Source organism: Ambystoma mexicanum, chromosome 2q, assembly GCF_040938575.1.
Source record: "Ambystoma mexicanum isolate Mex_15411 chromosome 2q, UKY_AmexF1_1, whole genome shotgun sequence".
Lineage (NCBI taxonomy): Eukaryota > Metazoa > Chordata > Amphibia > Caudata > Ambystomatidae > Ambystoma > Ambystoma mexicanum.
The window spans coordinates 1,276,762,378-1,276,780,144 of record NC_090924.1 but is presented as its reverse complement, the minus strand read 5'-3'; the positions used below and the strand labels follow the sequence as shown (position 1 = coordinate 1,276,780,144).

The 17,767-nt window shown below is 47.8% G+C and overlaps 1 protein-coding gene across 1 annotated transcript in view; it reads right to left on the bottom strand.

Annotated features, from left to right (window-relative positions):
- Window positions 1-17,767, bottom strand: part of ACAD11 (acyl-CoA dehydrogenase family member 11) — a 728,164-nt gene that overhangs the window by 511,715 nt on the left and 198,682 nt on the right. The window contains exon 4 of the mRNA XM_069648691.1: window positions 16,466-16,627. Within this exon, the coding sequence (XP_069504792.1) occupies window positions 16,466-16,627 (162 nt within the window). The remainder of the gene's footprint in view (window positions 1-16,465; window positions 16,628-17,767) is intronic.

Here is a 17,767-nt window from a genome sequence, read left to right as displayed (position 1 = left end):
GATCAGGATTTCTTCCTTGTTCATTCTGAACAAGTATCACAACCACCACATTTGTACATCATATAGTATGCCTACAAGAATGAAGAAAATTTGTGTTTCACTGTATCATGTAATCATGTATTGATTTATCGTATTTATTATAATCTGTGTAAACCACAATGTACAAGTTTAAGGACGGTAGTTTATTTGTCTCGTACTTTGTTAGAGACTATTGTTTTTGTTCATCAACCACCTGTTCACCTAATGATATGAGTATATAAAATCGATGTACACTACACCGGTACAATGAATAAAACGGGTTTTGAAATAAAGAAAAAACTAAAGTTTTCTTTGGTTTAAGGTTCTCTTTATGCCTCCAAAATATATATAAATATGCAAGCACATGTTGGGAACTCATCTATGTATATTGCCATGTGATATAGAGGCACCATCCCTTGCAAAGTTGTGCATGCTCAGCTGTGCAGACATGGGGACACAACCCCAGGGGCCAAACCTTCAATCCCTTCTTTGCATTAATAAAACTGTCTCCTGATGTTCGTATCACTGAACATAGAGAAAAATGCTGCAGCAAAGAGCATCAGCTTAGCTGTAGGCCGCTGCTCGGGCCTGCTACTCCATTGTGCAGCTTTTTCATCTCCGCCTTACCCAGAGTATGATTCACGCGCGCTATCCTGCCAATATTAGAACACTGATGTGCATAGCCTATAATCCATTATTAACGCATTGAACAATTGTTTCACTTCCTATATACATACCGCGCCCTAGATCACAAAGAGATCTACTACGGTCTCTTAATACCAACTGAACAGTCACCTTCATTGTGGATTAGAAAACACTCTTGCACATGCACAGAAAGTCATGGACTATCTCTCCATGTCCTCCTCCAGTCTACACATTTTCTGGCTTTTAGTAGCATGGTTCAGACCACCTTATGATGCCAGGCTGCCTATCCTCGTCACCGATCCTTCACCATGATCAGGATCTGGAGGGGGGCAGAGAGACTGAAGTCCTTTTCAGGAACCACGTACAAGTAGAAGTCCAACACAGAAGGAAAGGACTGCAGGGTGAGAATACCCCCTGTGGCCGGTCAGAAGAAGAGGTCAGACATACTGAGGACAAGAATCAATACCTTTAGTAAAATACATAAAAGGCCTAACTTTTCCCTATCACTAAAAGGAATATCCCACCCATCTACGGAATCTAAAGGTGCTTGTCAGTTGTCTTGAAGTCCAAAGTAAATAGAGCATGAGAATGTCTAATCTTCTCCTGGTGTTTTCTTTATCTTCCAATAGGCTTTTTATTTACAGTCTTTCTCTGAGGTAGAAATATTTCTCGACATAATCTCCTTGGATAGTCTTTGAGATCAATTCTTGTAGTACTTCAAGAATAGTCTTGGGTTTTGTATTTTCTGTGGCTCTATATTTACAATAACTTCCCTTCTCTCCTACTCCGTCCAGTTAAATATCCGTCTCTTGCAGCAAGCATGGACTTGTATGGGCAAAGCCTGCATGAAAATGATCTTTACTTTTACAGAATAATGGCCTATAGTGGGCAAAGGTATCATGGGCATGTATTGGAAAATGTTCCTGTGCACCGTTGGGTGAATTGGCATCTAATCAATATTTTCATGTGTGAAACTTCACAATAGATTGTAAACTCTGTGGCCATTTTCCAAATTTTTCACAGGAAGTGTGATGTAAAAATTAGAAGTTACTCACCGTAGTGACTAACTTACTCTTAGTCCATAGTCCCCTTTCCTCCATACTGTATGGGCGTCCCTTCCAAGGGACGGGAGACAGAACCTTTTTCACCAGCAAAAACCTTCTTACCCTTTCAATCTAGAGGCGCGCATGGGCGCGGCCTAGGGAGCATGTGCTGCCCTGACTCCGCCCTCTGGCGGCACACCTCAGTCCCCATTGACGTATCAACAATAGATTTAACATTGGCTAATGACACCAGTATTATTAGGGACCAGTATTATTAGGGGGGAGGTTGGTGGGACGTATGGAGGAAAGGGGACTATGGACTAAGAGTATGTATATACTACGGTGAGCAACTTATAATTACACTTACGTCCCGTCCCCTTTCCTCCATACTGTATGGGCAATTGCAACTGATTTTAGCCCCAGGGTGGAGAGGAGACCCTCGTTAAGCAAATAGGTTCCTGAGAACCGCCTGTCTGAAAGTGGCATCAGATATAGAGCTGGCATCCAAACAGTAATGCGTGCAGAAAGCCAAGGGAGAGGCTCAAGTGGCAGCCCTGCTTATGACCTGCCAAGGGACATGGCGTTGGAATGTGATGACTGTTGCCGTGGCCCTGACTGCGTGGGCATGCATGTTGGCCGGCAGCGGCTTGTGCTGACCCTCATACACTTCTTTGATGGCAGAGACCATCCAGCGGGATATGGAAGCCTTCGAGGCCCGATAGCCTGGCCTGGAGCCACCGTACAGCGCGTCAGACTTGCGGAAGGCCTTGGTCCTGTCCAAGTAGAATTTTAGGGTCCACCTGACATCCAGGCAGTGCAGCACTCTCTCTGTGCTTTATCCTTGGAATCGGGAAAGAACGTAGGAAGGACTATTTCCTCATTCAAGTGAAATGCAGATGGAACCTTGGGCAGAAATGCGGGGTGCGTCTGCACGACTACCTTGTCCTTGTGAAAAGTGGTAAATGGTTCAGAGGCGACCAGCACCTGAATCTCGCTGACTCTGCGAGCCGAGGTAAGACCGACTAGTAAACCCGTCTTGATGGTGACCAGCCTAATGTCCGCAGACGCCATTGGCTCGAATGGTTTGTTCGCCAGGGAGCCCAAGACTATATTAAGGTCCCACAAAGGGTGCGGTCTTTTGACGGGTGGGTAGAGCCTAGCGAGACTCATCAGATGTTTCTTGACAACAGGGTTGGAGGAGGAGAAAATACCTTCCTCTGAGTTTCTGTAAGCCCCAATGGCTGCAAGGTATGTACGGCAGGTGTCGACCTGTACTCCCGAATGAGCGAGGTGTGCCGAAAAGGAGAGTACGTTGTCCAAATTGCAGGCCAAAGGGTCAATTCCCCTGGAGTCTGCCCAGTGGCAGAACCTGGTCCATTTGCCCTTGTACTGGACCCTGGTGGCTTTGCTCCTGGTGCCCTGTATGATCTTCAGATTGGCCTGTGAGAGGCTAAGGTGCCGAAGCGTTACTTGCTCAGGTACCACGCTGTGACAGCTAGTTTCCCCTGGTGTGGGGTGGATGATTCTGCCCCCCCAAACCCCTGCTGTGCCAGAAGATGTGCTGGGCCCGTCGGAAGGTGTATAGGTGGCACCTCGGAGAGGCTGAGGAGCTCCAAAAACCATGGCCGGCCGTCCACCATGGAGCTATCAGAATGATGAGGAGTCGGTGGGACTCCTTGATCTTGCAAATTACTCTGTATCAGAGGAGTGGGCGGAAAGGCATAGGCTTTCATGCCGGTCCACTGTAGATGAAATGCTTCACCCAGCGAGCCGGGGCCCTGCCCTTGCCAGGATGCGAACTGGGGACACCTTGTTGTGCCAGGTGGCAAAGTGATCCATGTGGGGATGACCCCACCTGTTGAAGATCTCCTGAGTAAGTAGGTCGTTTAGCTGCCACTCGTAACTGTCCACTCCAAGCCTGCTGAGACTGTCCGCCGCCAGGTTGGATTCCCCCGGGAGGTGGACTTGCGAGAGATACATTTTGTTTTCCAAGGACCATTCCCTCATGCTGATTGCCAGCCTGCACAGAGGAGGGGATCTGGTGCCTCCCTGCTTGTTGACGTAGTACATGCTGGTCGAGTTGTCTGTCTGGATGAGGACAACCTTGCCCTTGAGAAGTGGGAGGAATGCTCTGAGCACTAGCCAGATGGCATTCGGCTCCAACCAAATAATGTGGTATTCCTGCTCCTGTCGAGTCCAGGTGCCGTGGAACGTGAGATCGTCCAGGGTGGCTCCCCAGCCCTCGAGCAAGGAGTCTGTGGTGATGGTGGCCTGCGGAGAGGGCGGCCGAAAGGGCTTTCCCATCCATAGGTTGCAGTCCATGGACCACCAAGTTAGGCCCGGGTGGAGAGATGGAGGAACGTTTATCATCTCGGCTTGCAAGCCCCACTCCTGATTCCATGAGGCCGCGAAGTGCAGCTGAATCCTTCTCATCCTTAGTCTTGTGTGCGGCAAGGCTAACATAGCCGCTGCTAGCAGACCCAGGAGATGTTGGTACCACCATGCTGAGGTCACCTCTCTGCTGAGGAAGTGGACAGTGGCCCTCTTGATGGCCGAGATCTGGTCTTCCGACGGGAAAACCCTCTCAGAGCACGTGTCCCAAATGAGTCCCAGGAAAGTCAGAGTTTGCGTAGGGAGCAGCTGTGACTTCTTGAGGTTGAGCGAGAAGCCTAGGTTGTGCAGTGTGTTCATAAGGGCATGGGACGAGTGGTGAACCGCCTTCGGAGATGTCGCCCTGACGAGCCAGTCATTGAGGTATGGGTAGATGTGGAGGCCCTGTGCTCTGAGGAGGGCCGCTACAACGTTCATGAGCCTAGTAAAGACCCTGGGGCCCAAATTGAGACCAAACAGAAGGACTTTGTGTTGGAAATGGTAGCCCACGATTCTGAACCGTAGGAAAGAATGATGGGGCTGCCAAATTGGGACGCGTCCTTCAGGTCTAGGGAGCACATCTAGTCTCCCTTGTCCAATGTCACAGCTATAAAAGCTGGCGTAACCATCTTGAATTTTTGCAGGGGTAAGGAGAGGTTGAGGGCGGAAAGGTCCAGCACAACTCGCAGGCACACCTGGTTCTTCTTCTGAATGGCGAAAATCCTGGAGTAGAAGCCAAATGCCTCGGGCTGGAACTTTCTCCACTGCCTGGCTCTCTACGAGCGACAGTATCTCTGCCAAAAGAGTTGCTGTCCCAAGCTATGGGAGTGGAGGGGGCGAGAGAGGAGAGGCTGGGATGGGTAGGCGGTACCCCGTGGATACTACAGAGAGGATCCAGGGGTCCGTGAAATTCTGGCACCAGAAATGTGCATGGAGAGCAAGCCTGCCCCCCACTGGAGAAACGTGGACCCGAAGGGGCGTGTCATGCCTTCTTTCCCTCGGAGGCTGAGGCTGAGGAGGGGGACTGGAAAAAGCCCTTACCCCCCCCCCTTTTTGATTTGCAACGGTTCTGAGACGGCGAGTGGTCCGGCTGCCTGGATCTGCGTTCCTGGAAGCCGTGGAACCCTCCATATGTACGACCCTTCTCTGAGAGCTGCTGAGATTGGGTGTAAGATTTGGGCGTGGTCTTTGTAAGAATGGACAAGGACTTTGCCGTTTTTTACGAGCTGTTCTTTTTGTCCAGCTCTTTGTCCGTAGAGGAGTGGAAGAGCTCCCCCCTCGACCGATAGATCTAGGATGCGTTCCTGGACGTCCGGGTTGAATTTCGTCACCCGGAGCCAGGCTGTGCATCTCATGTCCGTGGCAATGCAGATGGCACAGCCCGAGGTATCGATATGCACCACTGTGGATTCCATGAGGTCATGGGCCACGAGCTTGGCCTCCGCTAGCCCCGCCTTAAAGCATGATTGGCATTGGGAGGGGAGTTCCGGGAGGAAGTCCGCAATTTCACGCCATAACCGTTGGTTGGAGGCAGCCAGCATGGCATCTGCGTTGGCCTGACGCAGGTGCAGGGAGGCTTTGGAGTAGATCCTCTTGCCGTAAGCCTCCAAGGTCCTTGCCTAGCAGCGCCGCAGAGGAGACGGCTGAGGAAGACTGAGGTTTGGAGTAAAGTGATGCCGCAGCGATCACTGAGGAGTGTGGCTGAGGATGGATCGAGAGCAAGAGTGTGCCCCCCCTCCACCTGCCTGTACCTGCCGTCCAGGCGTTGGTTGACCGGCTGAACTGAGTGGGACTTGAGCCAACCCTTCTTGTTCAGGGAGACTACATCGGTTTGCAGTGGAATCTCTGTGTTGGCAGAGGGGCGTCTAATGAGGACTTCAGCCAGAACCCCCCTCTGCTAGCTGTTTGACCTCGGGCTGAGGGAGGCCTAGGTAATCCGCCAGGCTAGCAAGACGTTCATGGAAGGCCCTGGCTGAGGATGGCATGTCCGGATCCTCCTCCTCGTCCGTGTGCTGCGGATCTGGAGGATTTTGTGGAGGAGGAGAGGTGGATGGAGCCAGAGGCTGGGGTACAGAAACTGCAGCCGGAAACTGCAGCCGGAGGCGGAGGAGGCGGCGGAGGTTGCGGAGTTGGCTGTGGAGCCGGAGGGTGCAGCTGCACTGGGGTCAGAGAGCCCGACGGAGGCGTCTGTGGTGCCGTTAGCATGGCAGGGAGGACTTCCCTGACTGCGTCCTTGATGATAACCCGAATCTGAGGAGACCTCAGGAGGACGAGGAATTTGTCGAAGAGCGCCTCCTCACTGGCCGAAGAGGTGGCAGGGGGTACCGACAGGGTAGCGGGGGACTGTTAAAGCCACTGCGTACCCACTCCGTATTGATGCATGGGAAAGTTGCCCTGCGCATATGAAGGCTAGACTGTAGGCCACGTACCTGGTTGAGGCCAGTCCCACCTCGACACTCGTTCTTCGCCGAATTCATGGAATGACGTTGGGCGGGTGCTCCTGTCTTGCACAACGACCATTTTGTCGAGCTGCCTGCGACTTGCCTGCGACGTGCCTAAGACGTGTAGTCCAGCCTGCTGGGTCCGGCTTTGTCCAATACTCTCGCGTGTTGATCACGAGGCCTACCCTGCTCCTCGGGCCTCCGCAGGTATGACACCCTCGACACGGGGGCCAGTAGAGCTGCATTTAGGCTCCCCCTCTGACGTTTTGCCGGTGTCAGGGTGTAACCCCTCGGCCATTGCTCCGGTAAAAAGCCCGGTACAAGAACGTTACAGTCCCTCGACACTGCGTCCAGGAGGATCCGAGGACCCCATGACCCGAAGGCCGGTAGCTGTAGCAGCCTTGGTGCACGTGCCGGTGGAAGGACCTGGCCGGTCCCTCCCGCGCTGGAGAGTCCCTTGGAAGGAGTCTCCCTTGCGGGGTGCACTGGAAAATATCGGCCCTACTTTGGACCTGGGACGATGCTTCACGAAGTCCTTGAGATCCTCTGGAGGCGACTTCTGGAAAAGCTCCCTCCACCTGCTTAGTCTGTTCTTCAGCGCCTTTGAGGACAGCGAGTCACACGCCGAACATGATTGCCAACCATGGTCTGGGCCAAGGCAACGTAGGCAGAGGGCGTGGGGGTCTGAAGTTGGGAAGAGCCCGTTGCAGGATGTACACCTGATGAACCCTGTAGAAGTCGACATGCGCCGGAGAGGGGTGCGATGCCTGAGGACTGAGTACCTGAATGATAGAAAAGACAAACAAAAAAAGACAGAGAGAAGTATCCGCACGTGCAATTACATGGCCGGAGGCCAGAACCAGGAGGGCTGGTGAATTTGGCCCGTTCCAGTCGACGCGGAAAAGGGAACTGAGGTGTGGCGCCAGAGGGCAGCGTCAGGACAGCGTATGCTCCCTGGGCCGTGCCCCTGCACGCCTCTAGATTTAAAGGGGAACAAGGTTTTTTCTGGTGAATAAGATTTCGTCTCCCTTCCCTTGGAAGGGACGCCCATACAGTATGGAGGAAAGGGGACGGACGTAAGAGTATGCACAATTTTAACCCATTATTTTTCTTTAAAAAGTCTGGGTCTCCCTCTCTCTTTGTCTCTGGATCTCCCTCTGTCAGCCTCTCCTTGTCTGTTTGCCCTTTAAGAGAGCAAGACTTAGGTCAATGCCAGATGATGTCACTGGTGTGACCATCTGATTCAGGGTCTTGTAAGTTTATTGGGGGTTCCCAGGAACTGCCACACAAAAGATTAATGCCCATGGGATCCCCTATACCAGCTCTGGACAAATCATACATTAGACTGGGGTTGGCACCGGTTTCATTTGGTCACCTCATTAGAAATTCAGGGTGATAATTGATGCTCTATAAATAAAAAATATTAAAAATAAGGGGCGATAGTGAGGCTTCCTGTTGGACTCCACAGCGGACGCCAGTGGGGGTGGATAGGCAAGCGCCTGGACTCACGCTTTTAACACAGTTCTCCAAAATGGAATCAAACAATTTGACATAAAAACTTGATAATCATTCTGTCAAGGGTAAATGCGTAATGAGCAGTCCAACAGTGTTGAATTCCGAGGTAAAACATTTAACTGGCTTCAAGAAAACAGACACATTTTTACTTGGAGTGGAGTGAGTATATACAAGGCACTGGATGCCCAACAGTGTATTGGACTAGGGGTGTCACGGTATTGGTTTTATCACGGTATGATAACCTTCTTGCCAAATGACGGTATATCCTGGTTATCGCGGTATAGCAGGTGGAGTGAACTAATCTTAACAAATATTTTTTTAATGGTCATAAATTGTCAGCATTTTGAAACTTGTCTCTGCACATTTTTAGCTGATCCTCCAGGAATCTAAGGCGGCTGCAGATTTGGTCTTTCAAGGCGCTCACTCGCTGATCACCTTGAATGAAAGAGTGACTAGTAGAAGTGTTAAAATGCACAATTTGAGCAATGGGCTCAGTCACAGGCCATCGCTTTGAAAATCGGCCTAGACCTGCATTATTTTGGAACCACATGGCATGGGGATCATGACCCTGCGCAGTGATCAGTCATAAAAGTTTGTTTTGATAACGCTTTATCCCATTAAAGGGAAAAAAGTCACTCATGTGAGGTCTGAAAGCCCATGTCATTATGTTTCTTTTGTCAAAATGTCATAGCCAACACACACTCACTGAAAGGTTGCATATTGATCAAATCACTGTGGCTTGTTTACCATCTGCCTGGTGTATTATAAAGGTCTGATGTTTGAGTCACCACTGACCATGTAATCCTAACAGGACAGCTTTCAGTGGGCACTGTTGATTTCTTTCTTGATTCTTGCAATACATGTTAATTTACCTTCTTAAAGATAGCGGGACAAAAACCTTTTGAAAATGACAAAGTTAAAATGCATATCGGCACAAATATGGCCTAGACCACCACATCACCACAGCCCCATCATTACCATTTCCCCCATGTCTGAGAGCATTAGAACCCTTGTCATGTGAGTTGAGACCAAGGAATGCTTTCATGGGTGGTTTCACAATCGATGATAGACCTGAGAAATATCTCACCCCCATTGCTCTGGATACTTCAAATTGAATGTAGAATCTGTCCTGCCTGCTGGAGTCCAGTGCCATATGCAGAAGGCAGGTGAAGTATCAGGCGAAGCAACAACTCTAGTGCCAATGTATAAATCTGCACAGAGGACAGTGGGGGCAAGGGAGAGCAGTTTATATACTAGCACAAAGCACTGATAGGTCCAGTGTTCATACAGTCTACAGAGTTAACGATTTGTGTGGACATGCACCAGAAGGGCATCCAGTTCATTCCCCCCTTAGAATTCTGCGATGTGTACCTCCCCATCTTTCAAATTGGTGGGAAAACTAAAATCGGCTGATCTTTAACCCGACTCTACAGATCACAGAGAAAGAGCGGTCACGGCATCAAAGCTGCATTTACTAATGTGACCTGACTTTCCCTATGCTCTTGCCTGCCAAACGCCACATCCCACAGTGCAAGATCCAGAATGTGCAGCACTTGCTTACTGCAGCCTTTCCAAATCAGATTGAAAAGCTCACTTAATAGCTGCAGGCCCTAAAACGGTATACCGGTATAAACAACGTGACAGTTATTATAGTTCAATTAAGCTGTTCACGTTATCTATAACGGTATACCGTCATACCGTTACACCCCTATATTGGGCATAGATGATTGTATAGTGTGGTGTTTTCTGGCAGAGGCATAAGGTGAATGATTTGGACACCAGGGGGTAGTGTTTTTCTTTTTTCCGTGTACTTAGCATCAGCACTATTCATCTAGTAAGGCAAACCATCAGTATGTGGGTCAGCGGCGGCTGAATGTGAATTCACTATGAAGAGCGCAGAGAAATTCTACTTCTTGCTGAAGTTCGCTATGGACTCGGAGCAAAGCCGCGTTGGGACTATGCAAGGCTTCGCAATGTCAGACCAAACCATGGTGCAGAACAGCAGAGCTCAAATAACAGCACAATATCTGTATTTTTGATTGCCCCTTTAAGATATCCCTGGAGCACGGCAAGGTGGAAGAGAAAACATTCTCCAGTTAGGCAGCGGAACAGTCCCTTTAATCGCGAACAGTAAGGTGAGTGGGGAGATGATATGAGAGGGTGGAACCTAAGAAGAATTTTTAACACAATCACAAAATCAGACCAAGATAGACAAAGAAGCTTTATACATGACAGTGTCAGGAGAGGCAAACATGAGATTGGGAGTATGGCCAGGCCCATTAATCAGCTGGTGATTGTCTCGGTTCCCTCATATAGGATATAAGTCACCAGCCAAGACAATCAATTCCCCTATAATAACAGTGTGCCCTGTGGCGGCATGAAATGAGGAGTCTGACCAACCAGAGGTAAGCATGTGGCTATTCACTTTTATTAAAGAAAGAAAACCAAACATGTCTAACCCTATCTAAAGTGGTTTCCCTACCTAAACAAACTAAACTCGGGTCAGTCAGGATATCAGTGATGTCCAAATCAAAATTTCTGTCCTGGTAAAACTCCTCACCTATCACTAGCACTAAAACACCAGAGTTAACTTAAGAGTCTCTCCACGCCCCAGGATAATGACTCCCTTCTCTTGGGTATAAGCCTCTTAAACTAAAGGGATTCAAAAGTTCCAAAATAAATGTCTCGTCCACTTCCAGAGCTGGGAAGTATTTTAGTAGAATGACTTCCTTCTAACCTCCAATAACCTTTGACACGCCTTTCTTCAGGTTCTTCTAACCTCAGCCTATTTAAGTCTTGTAATTCTCTCCAAGCGTTATTCTTCCTTTCTGGTATTGTTTGGTGTTTTCGGTATTCCGCTCTGGGATGATGTAGAGGCTCCTCGAGCTCTCGACACCCTTTCAACTCCACAGTCTTATGATACTATCCTGGCAGTTGTTTTACATAGAAAGGTACTCTTCTTTCTTCTTCTACTGCTACTCTCTCACAGTTTCCCTGGCACCCTCCCAGACTAGTTCCCAGTACCTTCTTCCTTGAAAATGTTTCACAGGTTCTGCCTGGATCTCAACGTTTAGATTCCTCTTTCTTCGGAAAGCACACGTCCCGTTGGTTTCACAGGGGACTCGACTCTTGGTGTGATCCGGTGTTAACATGCAAAAGACCATTGAGGACCTCACGTAACTTGGGTGTGTCACCAACGGTACACTCTTGTCCGCACGGGTGACCTCAGGAGGTCTTGTACTTTCCAGTTCCAGGTTGAAGACTGTTCTCGCCAATTGTGCTATTGAAGACCCCCTTCTCAGAGAATTCAACGTGCCAGATTCCCAACTAGCAAAACACCTACAACACTCTATACTCTGTCACCAACTCCATGGACCTTAAACACATTGTACTCTTCCCCCACGCATGGCAGCCACATGGACTTCTTGAGCAACTCCTCCCCACTCCTCTCATGCTCAAACCCCCTCCTCCTCCTCGGCAGGATTGACCCACCCACCCTGCAATTCCCCTTCTCATTGCGCACAAACCTACCCTACAAATGCCAGGCAAAACACTGCGTGATTGAGCACCGCTCCTTCAAGGATTTCCCCCAGAGACACTCTAGAGGCAACCTTCTAAATCTTACCCACCAGAGGGAATGCCTCAGCCCTTCTGGATGCATTCAACCACTTTGCCAAAGAACTAGTGGGCGTCCATGCACCCTTAAAGTATAGTCGTGCCGAAGTCAAATCACCCGCTCCCTGGCATACACCCGAGCTAGCCGACAACAAACCCTCATTCAGATCCCTTGAAATGCGTTGGTGTAAGGACTGCAACCCACAGGATCTCTCATCCCTCAAATTCCTGTGTAGCGAACGCAGACACACGAACTCTGAGGCCAAGCCAGCTTACTACACCTCCGCCATCACTGTGGCAGCCTCTAAGAGGAGCAAATCCATATTCAAAGAAATCGAGCACTGTGCCAAGCCCACATCTGTCACTAATGTCCAGGCTTCACAAAGGAAATGCAACCCAATCAATACTTTCTTCATTAACAACATTGATAAGATTAGGGGTCTAAATCAATGCCTCAAAACCAGATAGAATACATCTGTCTTCCCACTCTTCGCCAACTTCACCCGCCTCTCTCCCAATGATCTTTCAGACACACTGGCTTCCCTTAAACCTACCGCTTACACAAACAAGTTCTTCCCAGCCTTCCTCATTAAACAGCTTACCAGCTCAGTGCTCAACGCACTCTTCTGTATTGTGATTGCCTCCCTCAGTGAAGGTTCATTCCCAGGCGCATTGAAGACCAGTCTCATTTGACCACTGGTCAAAAAAACCTTGTTTGACCGCGAGGGCATAGCCAACTACAATATCTCTTGTATCGCTCTCCCACCTCGATGGGACCTCCAATTAGCCAGTGTAATTTGTTAAATGTTACCAACTATATATTCTAAAAAAAAAGCTTTATGGCCCTTCAAACCTACATAACACAATTGGTTAGATATAGAAACACATTTTTAGCGGTTGAGTGTATTCATTTTGCTTCTGCAAAGCAATCTTGTGCAGAACACCAACATGCTTGGCAACTAAACTCCACACATCTGGAAGATCTTGCGCCTCAGAGAAAAACTATCACAAGGTTGGTGTCCAAGGCAGCCTGTAAAAAGACTTACAAAAACTCCTTCTGCCACGCCCCGGGCGTCTGGAACTCAATTCGGTCAGAGGCTCAAAATGACCCCACCAGCCTCTATTTCCCCAAAACACTAAAAACATGGATCTTTTAACAAAACCTCTGAGATGGATATAAATCCCTTCCTCCACCAACAGTACTGTGCTACTGTATAAAATGCTAAGTCCAATGCTGCATCCTCTCATTGTAAAGTACTTTGCTACTCTCGAGCTAGGTTTGTGCTTTAAGGAATAAAATAAAATATGAAATCCACCCATGGAAAAAAGAAATGGGGAACAGAGCCCCCTTACACTATGGGCCATAGTGACCAGAAGTGCTACAAAAAAGTTAAAATGGGGGACAGGGCACTCACTGACAACCATAATGATTAGTCCAAAGACATGTGTTTTACTGCAAAGTGAGTGGAGAAAGTAGACAGTATGAGCCAGTCAGCAAAAATGCTGGGGGTCGCAAAGAATGAAGCTGCCAAAGCACCAAAAAAAAAAAAAAAATGTTCCATATATGTAAATGAAACATTTTTATCCGGATTAACAAAGAGAAAGAAACACAACACAGTTTAATCAAAAGAGGCGAATGAGCATGTCTCAACTTTTGCAAGTAGGTACCAAGCTCACTTGAACTTTCTCACATACCAGTGAAAGAGATGTTTTGTTAAATGCAAATGAATGGGTTATATTGTGACTATAAGTAAGTTGCTTTGACAAACCCATCATATTGAGTCAAGGCGACTGTTACTTCTGGGTATATTCTTGGAGGTGTGGAGGAAGGGACTATGGTTCACATGGGGCCCTAATGGCCCTTGCTAACTGCTTCAATTTATTTCCCTCTAACACAACCCTTTGCAGCTAAATTCCCTTTGGTCCAGACTTTTCCATCCTCATTGACCACTGCATCTATAAACATTCACACTACCTTTTGTGGACGCAAATACTTTCTTTACCCCTTTCCTAACATACGCTTGTTTTATTACAGATAACTCCTAGCATTCTTGAGTAGATCACACCTCTCCTTCTTTCTCTCTGGTCTTCCTTGCGTGAGCTCTCTCACTTTGAGTTCATCCCACACCACAAATCGAGCGCACCCTAACTAGGGAGGGCACACTGCAGTGTGAGGTTTACTTCTCCTTAACTCCTCAAATGGCACCAACCATGTGGTGGCATGGGGAGCTAGTCTGTATGGACACACCATCCTTTCCATCACCTCCTCCCAGTTATTCTCTGTACTGACAGACATTCCAATCGCCTGTGTAAGTGTGTGGTTAAACCTCTCTGCAGCCCCACTAGTCTCAGGATGGTACAAAGATTTATGGTGCATGAGCCCCACTCCTGGTTAAAATAATTCAACCACCCATGACGTCAGCTGGACCCCCTTGTCAGTAAGTATCCTCCCTGAAAACACTTCCCTTTGAAAAATCTCATCAAGGAAGTTCACTGCAGCCTTGCCATATGCCATGTGTACTGCTCCCCTCTCCCCAGATTAGAATATAGATCTAACAACACTACGACGTATTTCTTCCTTCCTCTCATACTGTCAAGAGTCCCCACTATGTCAAGTGTAACATACACCAATGGCATCTTGGGCAGATCCGGAGGCCTCAATGGCTTTGTGAACTTTCTGAAAAACTTGTCTAACTCACCACCTTAGTCACACTTCCTCACCATTTTTTCAACATCGATGTCAATCCTCTGCCACCAATAATTGGCTCACAATCTCCCTTTGGTCTTGGTCATTTCTAGGTGTCCCTCATGCCCCAGTTCCAGTATCCTTTTACTGACTCCCGAGGCAGGCACACGATTGCCTCCATATACAAATAACTGTTAAGATACACACTTCCTTCTAAACGTTATCAAATTCCTTTATATAACTTCTCATTACCGGTCTCTTCCACCCTAGCTCAACCTGCTTTAGCACAGCTTTTAAGTCTGCATCCTCTCCCTTGGCTCTTTCCCAGTCCACCTGGGTAACAACACCTCTACACACCTGAAATAATTCCTCATTTTCTTGCATGAGTCTACATGCTCTCAAAAGGAAATCTGCCACGTTTTCTTTTGCTGGCACATGCTCAATAGGGAAGCTAACTCCCAGCAGAGAATTTACCCACTTCATTATCCTGCAAGAGATTCCTTTAAGGCCCCTGATCGGGAACATCCCCACTAGGTCTTTGCGATCACTGCAGATGCAAAACCTCAAACCCCTCAGGAATGCATGAATTTTCTTACAGTCCATGCCATATTCAAAGCTTCATTTTGTTTTGACTTAGTACCTGGGCACTGTCCCTCTCAATGTCCATGTGTCAAACGCTACAATCCGACCTATGTCTCTTTGGTTTTGCAAATGTGCAGCTGGGACACTAGCTATTGCCCTCTTAACATCCTCGTTCGGACTCCCACTCACTTGACCATATAAAGTGTACACTTTTCTTGCACAGGTGCCGTACCCATCCACAAAATGATCCATACACTTTGTGTAATACTCCATTAACCCTAAAGAGGACATAACCTCTTGCTTGTCCTTGGGGCTACTCCAATCCACAATAGCGGAGACTAGGGCCCCTTTTGGTTCCGCCCAGCCTCACTGAACCTGTGCTCTAAATAATCAATGGACAACAGTCTGAACCAACACATCTCCTTCCGTAAGGTCAACCCAATCCGACAAATCACTTTAAAAACTCTTATAACCTCTAATCATGTTGTACCTCGGTCTCTCCTGATATTAAAATGTCACCCTGAAAGCAAACTATCCCATGCATGTCCTTGAAAAAGACATGCATGACCTGTTGGAAGAATGCCACAGCCAAGACCAGCCCGAATGGCATCCTCTTAAAGCAGTATGTTTGTTCCGGTGTTATCAAAGTAGTATACTAGGATGTAACTTGACCTGGTGGTAGGAAGAGGCCAGGTCAAACGTGCTGAATACTTTGGACCCTGCATATCAAACTCACCATCTCACCTATATTGACAATGGTCATGTATCAACAACAACACACCAATTGAGACATGTGATGGCCACATGTAACCTAATACTCCCATTTGCTTTTCGAGCCACCACATTATTCGAAACTCACTATGAAGTCCAGACTGGCTCAATAATGTCCTCCTTATCCATTCAATGCAATTCCTCAGCAATATCCTTCTGCAGAGTTATGGTATCATTCCTTACTTGGGTACCGTCCATGGCCCAAGTCAAATCCTGTGTTGGTATCCAATTAAAAATCCTAACTACTACTTTAACACATTCTAATAGTCCTGCTCCACCTTCCCTGGGACTATGGCCTTCCAGCACAGTGACTAGGCCAGGGACACTGGATCCAGCACAATACCCATGTCACTCTGTTCTTACCATCCCAGAAGACACATACAGCTTCTGGATACATACACCTTAGCAATCATGGTCCGTCCTTTATATTGCAGGCTCACCTGAAATGATCCTACTAGGTCTATCTTAACTCCCCCATAAGCATTGGCCTGGACATTTGGTTGACATAATTTGGTTTGGGTAAACTTTGTTTCCCACATCTTCCAGTCTGGCCCCAAATCAATCAACATGGGAACACCAACCCTGTTAATGCCAATTTTGGCGTGTGGCTTCCCTGTCTTCCTTGTAGTACTCCCTACCTGGCTTCCGAGAAGCTCAACCCCCTCAGCTTGGCCTACTTCTTCGCTCCCTTCACAATCTCTCATCAATGTAAGGAATGTAAAGGAATCTCTCAAATATATTAAACATAATCAAGTGTTATCAAGTTTATCAAGTGTTACCTGTCTCTTGCAATAGCCATGTCCTTTGCCATATCCTTGAAGATCCAGTGTGTTCACATTCAGGCTGTGAAGGTGGGCGAGGGTTTCGGTCATAGCGACATATAGAGCACATCGTTCCGCTGGGCTGAGTCCTGGCAATTTTATATCTCTGAAGATGCGACCCTATATTAAAACAAAAAGAATTTGAATCATGAACGTATATTCCTTCCTTTTGAGATTGTTCTCTCATTATTGCTCATTAGCAAGTAAATCCGATTCCTCATCTCTCATGCATCACGTTTCCACCTTGATAGGACCACCATGATGATAGGTGGAATTGCCACTTGTCAGATGTTTCTAACTATATACGCTAAAAAAACTTTAAGTACCTTCAAACATGCATAACGCATATGGCTAGATATACACTGTGACATGGCCAATACCCTATCCTTGCCAAAGAAGGGGGGATACAAACTCCACTCAGCCCTCATGCCTATCCTTACACCAAGGACAGTGGCAGTTGAGAGGGCACCAATTTCTCCCCCTCCTTGTGCTAGTCTGTTTCTGTGCAATCCACAATTGTCTCACACCAGGACTCCAACAATATGTATTTGTCAGTCTCTTTCCTGTCATTTCAGGCCCAGCAGCTTTGCCATAGACGAGGTGCTACAAAAGAAGAGAACGAGACCTTTAAAAGCACCATCCATGCTTCCTGAGATACAGAGGATTGAAACCCACAGAGAAATCAATCCTCCAAACATGGGTCACACCAGCGTAATGCTCCCCACATGATGTGAAAACCAACAACATGACACTATCCCCTAGGCCACAAAGGACTAAAACTGGGATTGAAATTCCCTCATCCATGGGACTTCCCATCAGGCAGGAAGACATAGGCCCCAAAGCACAAACTTGAGCACTTCCCTCATTGTTTGATGGACGACCTGGGAACATTGGGTGTGGTATGCCAGCAGACCATCTTTCCTGGGCGGGGAAGACTGGGCCAGATTGCCCAGGGATAGAGAGCCAACCAGGAGAGAGGGAGGGATACAAGAAGAAATCCCAGGAAGAAGGAAGTGTTGGTTGTTCGTGTGAGGTCAGAGGAGGTGGAGGACCAAAAGACCAGCAGGAGGAAGGAAGGAGCGGTGGATTGTGGAGGCCAATTCTGGAGAAGGTGAACTATTGAATAGTGTGTGTTAGAGTGCCAAGTGTAGTTAAAGGAATACATGTAAGGGGTGACTGTAAAGTGTATGCAATTAAGAATTAAGTGAAAGAAGGGTGTTTGAGTAGTAGTAGGGAGGAAGGAGTAGTAGAGTAAAGGAG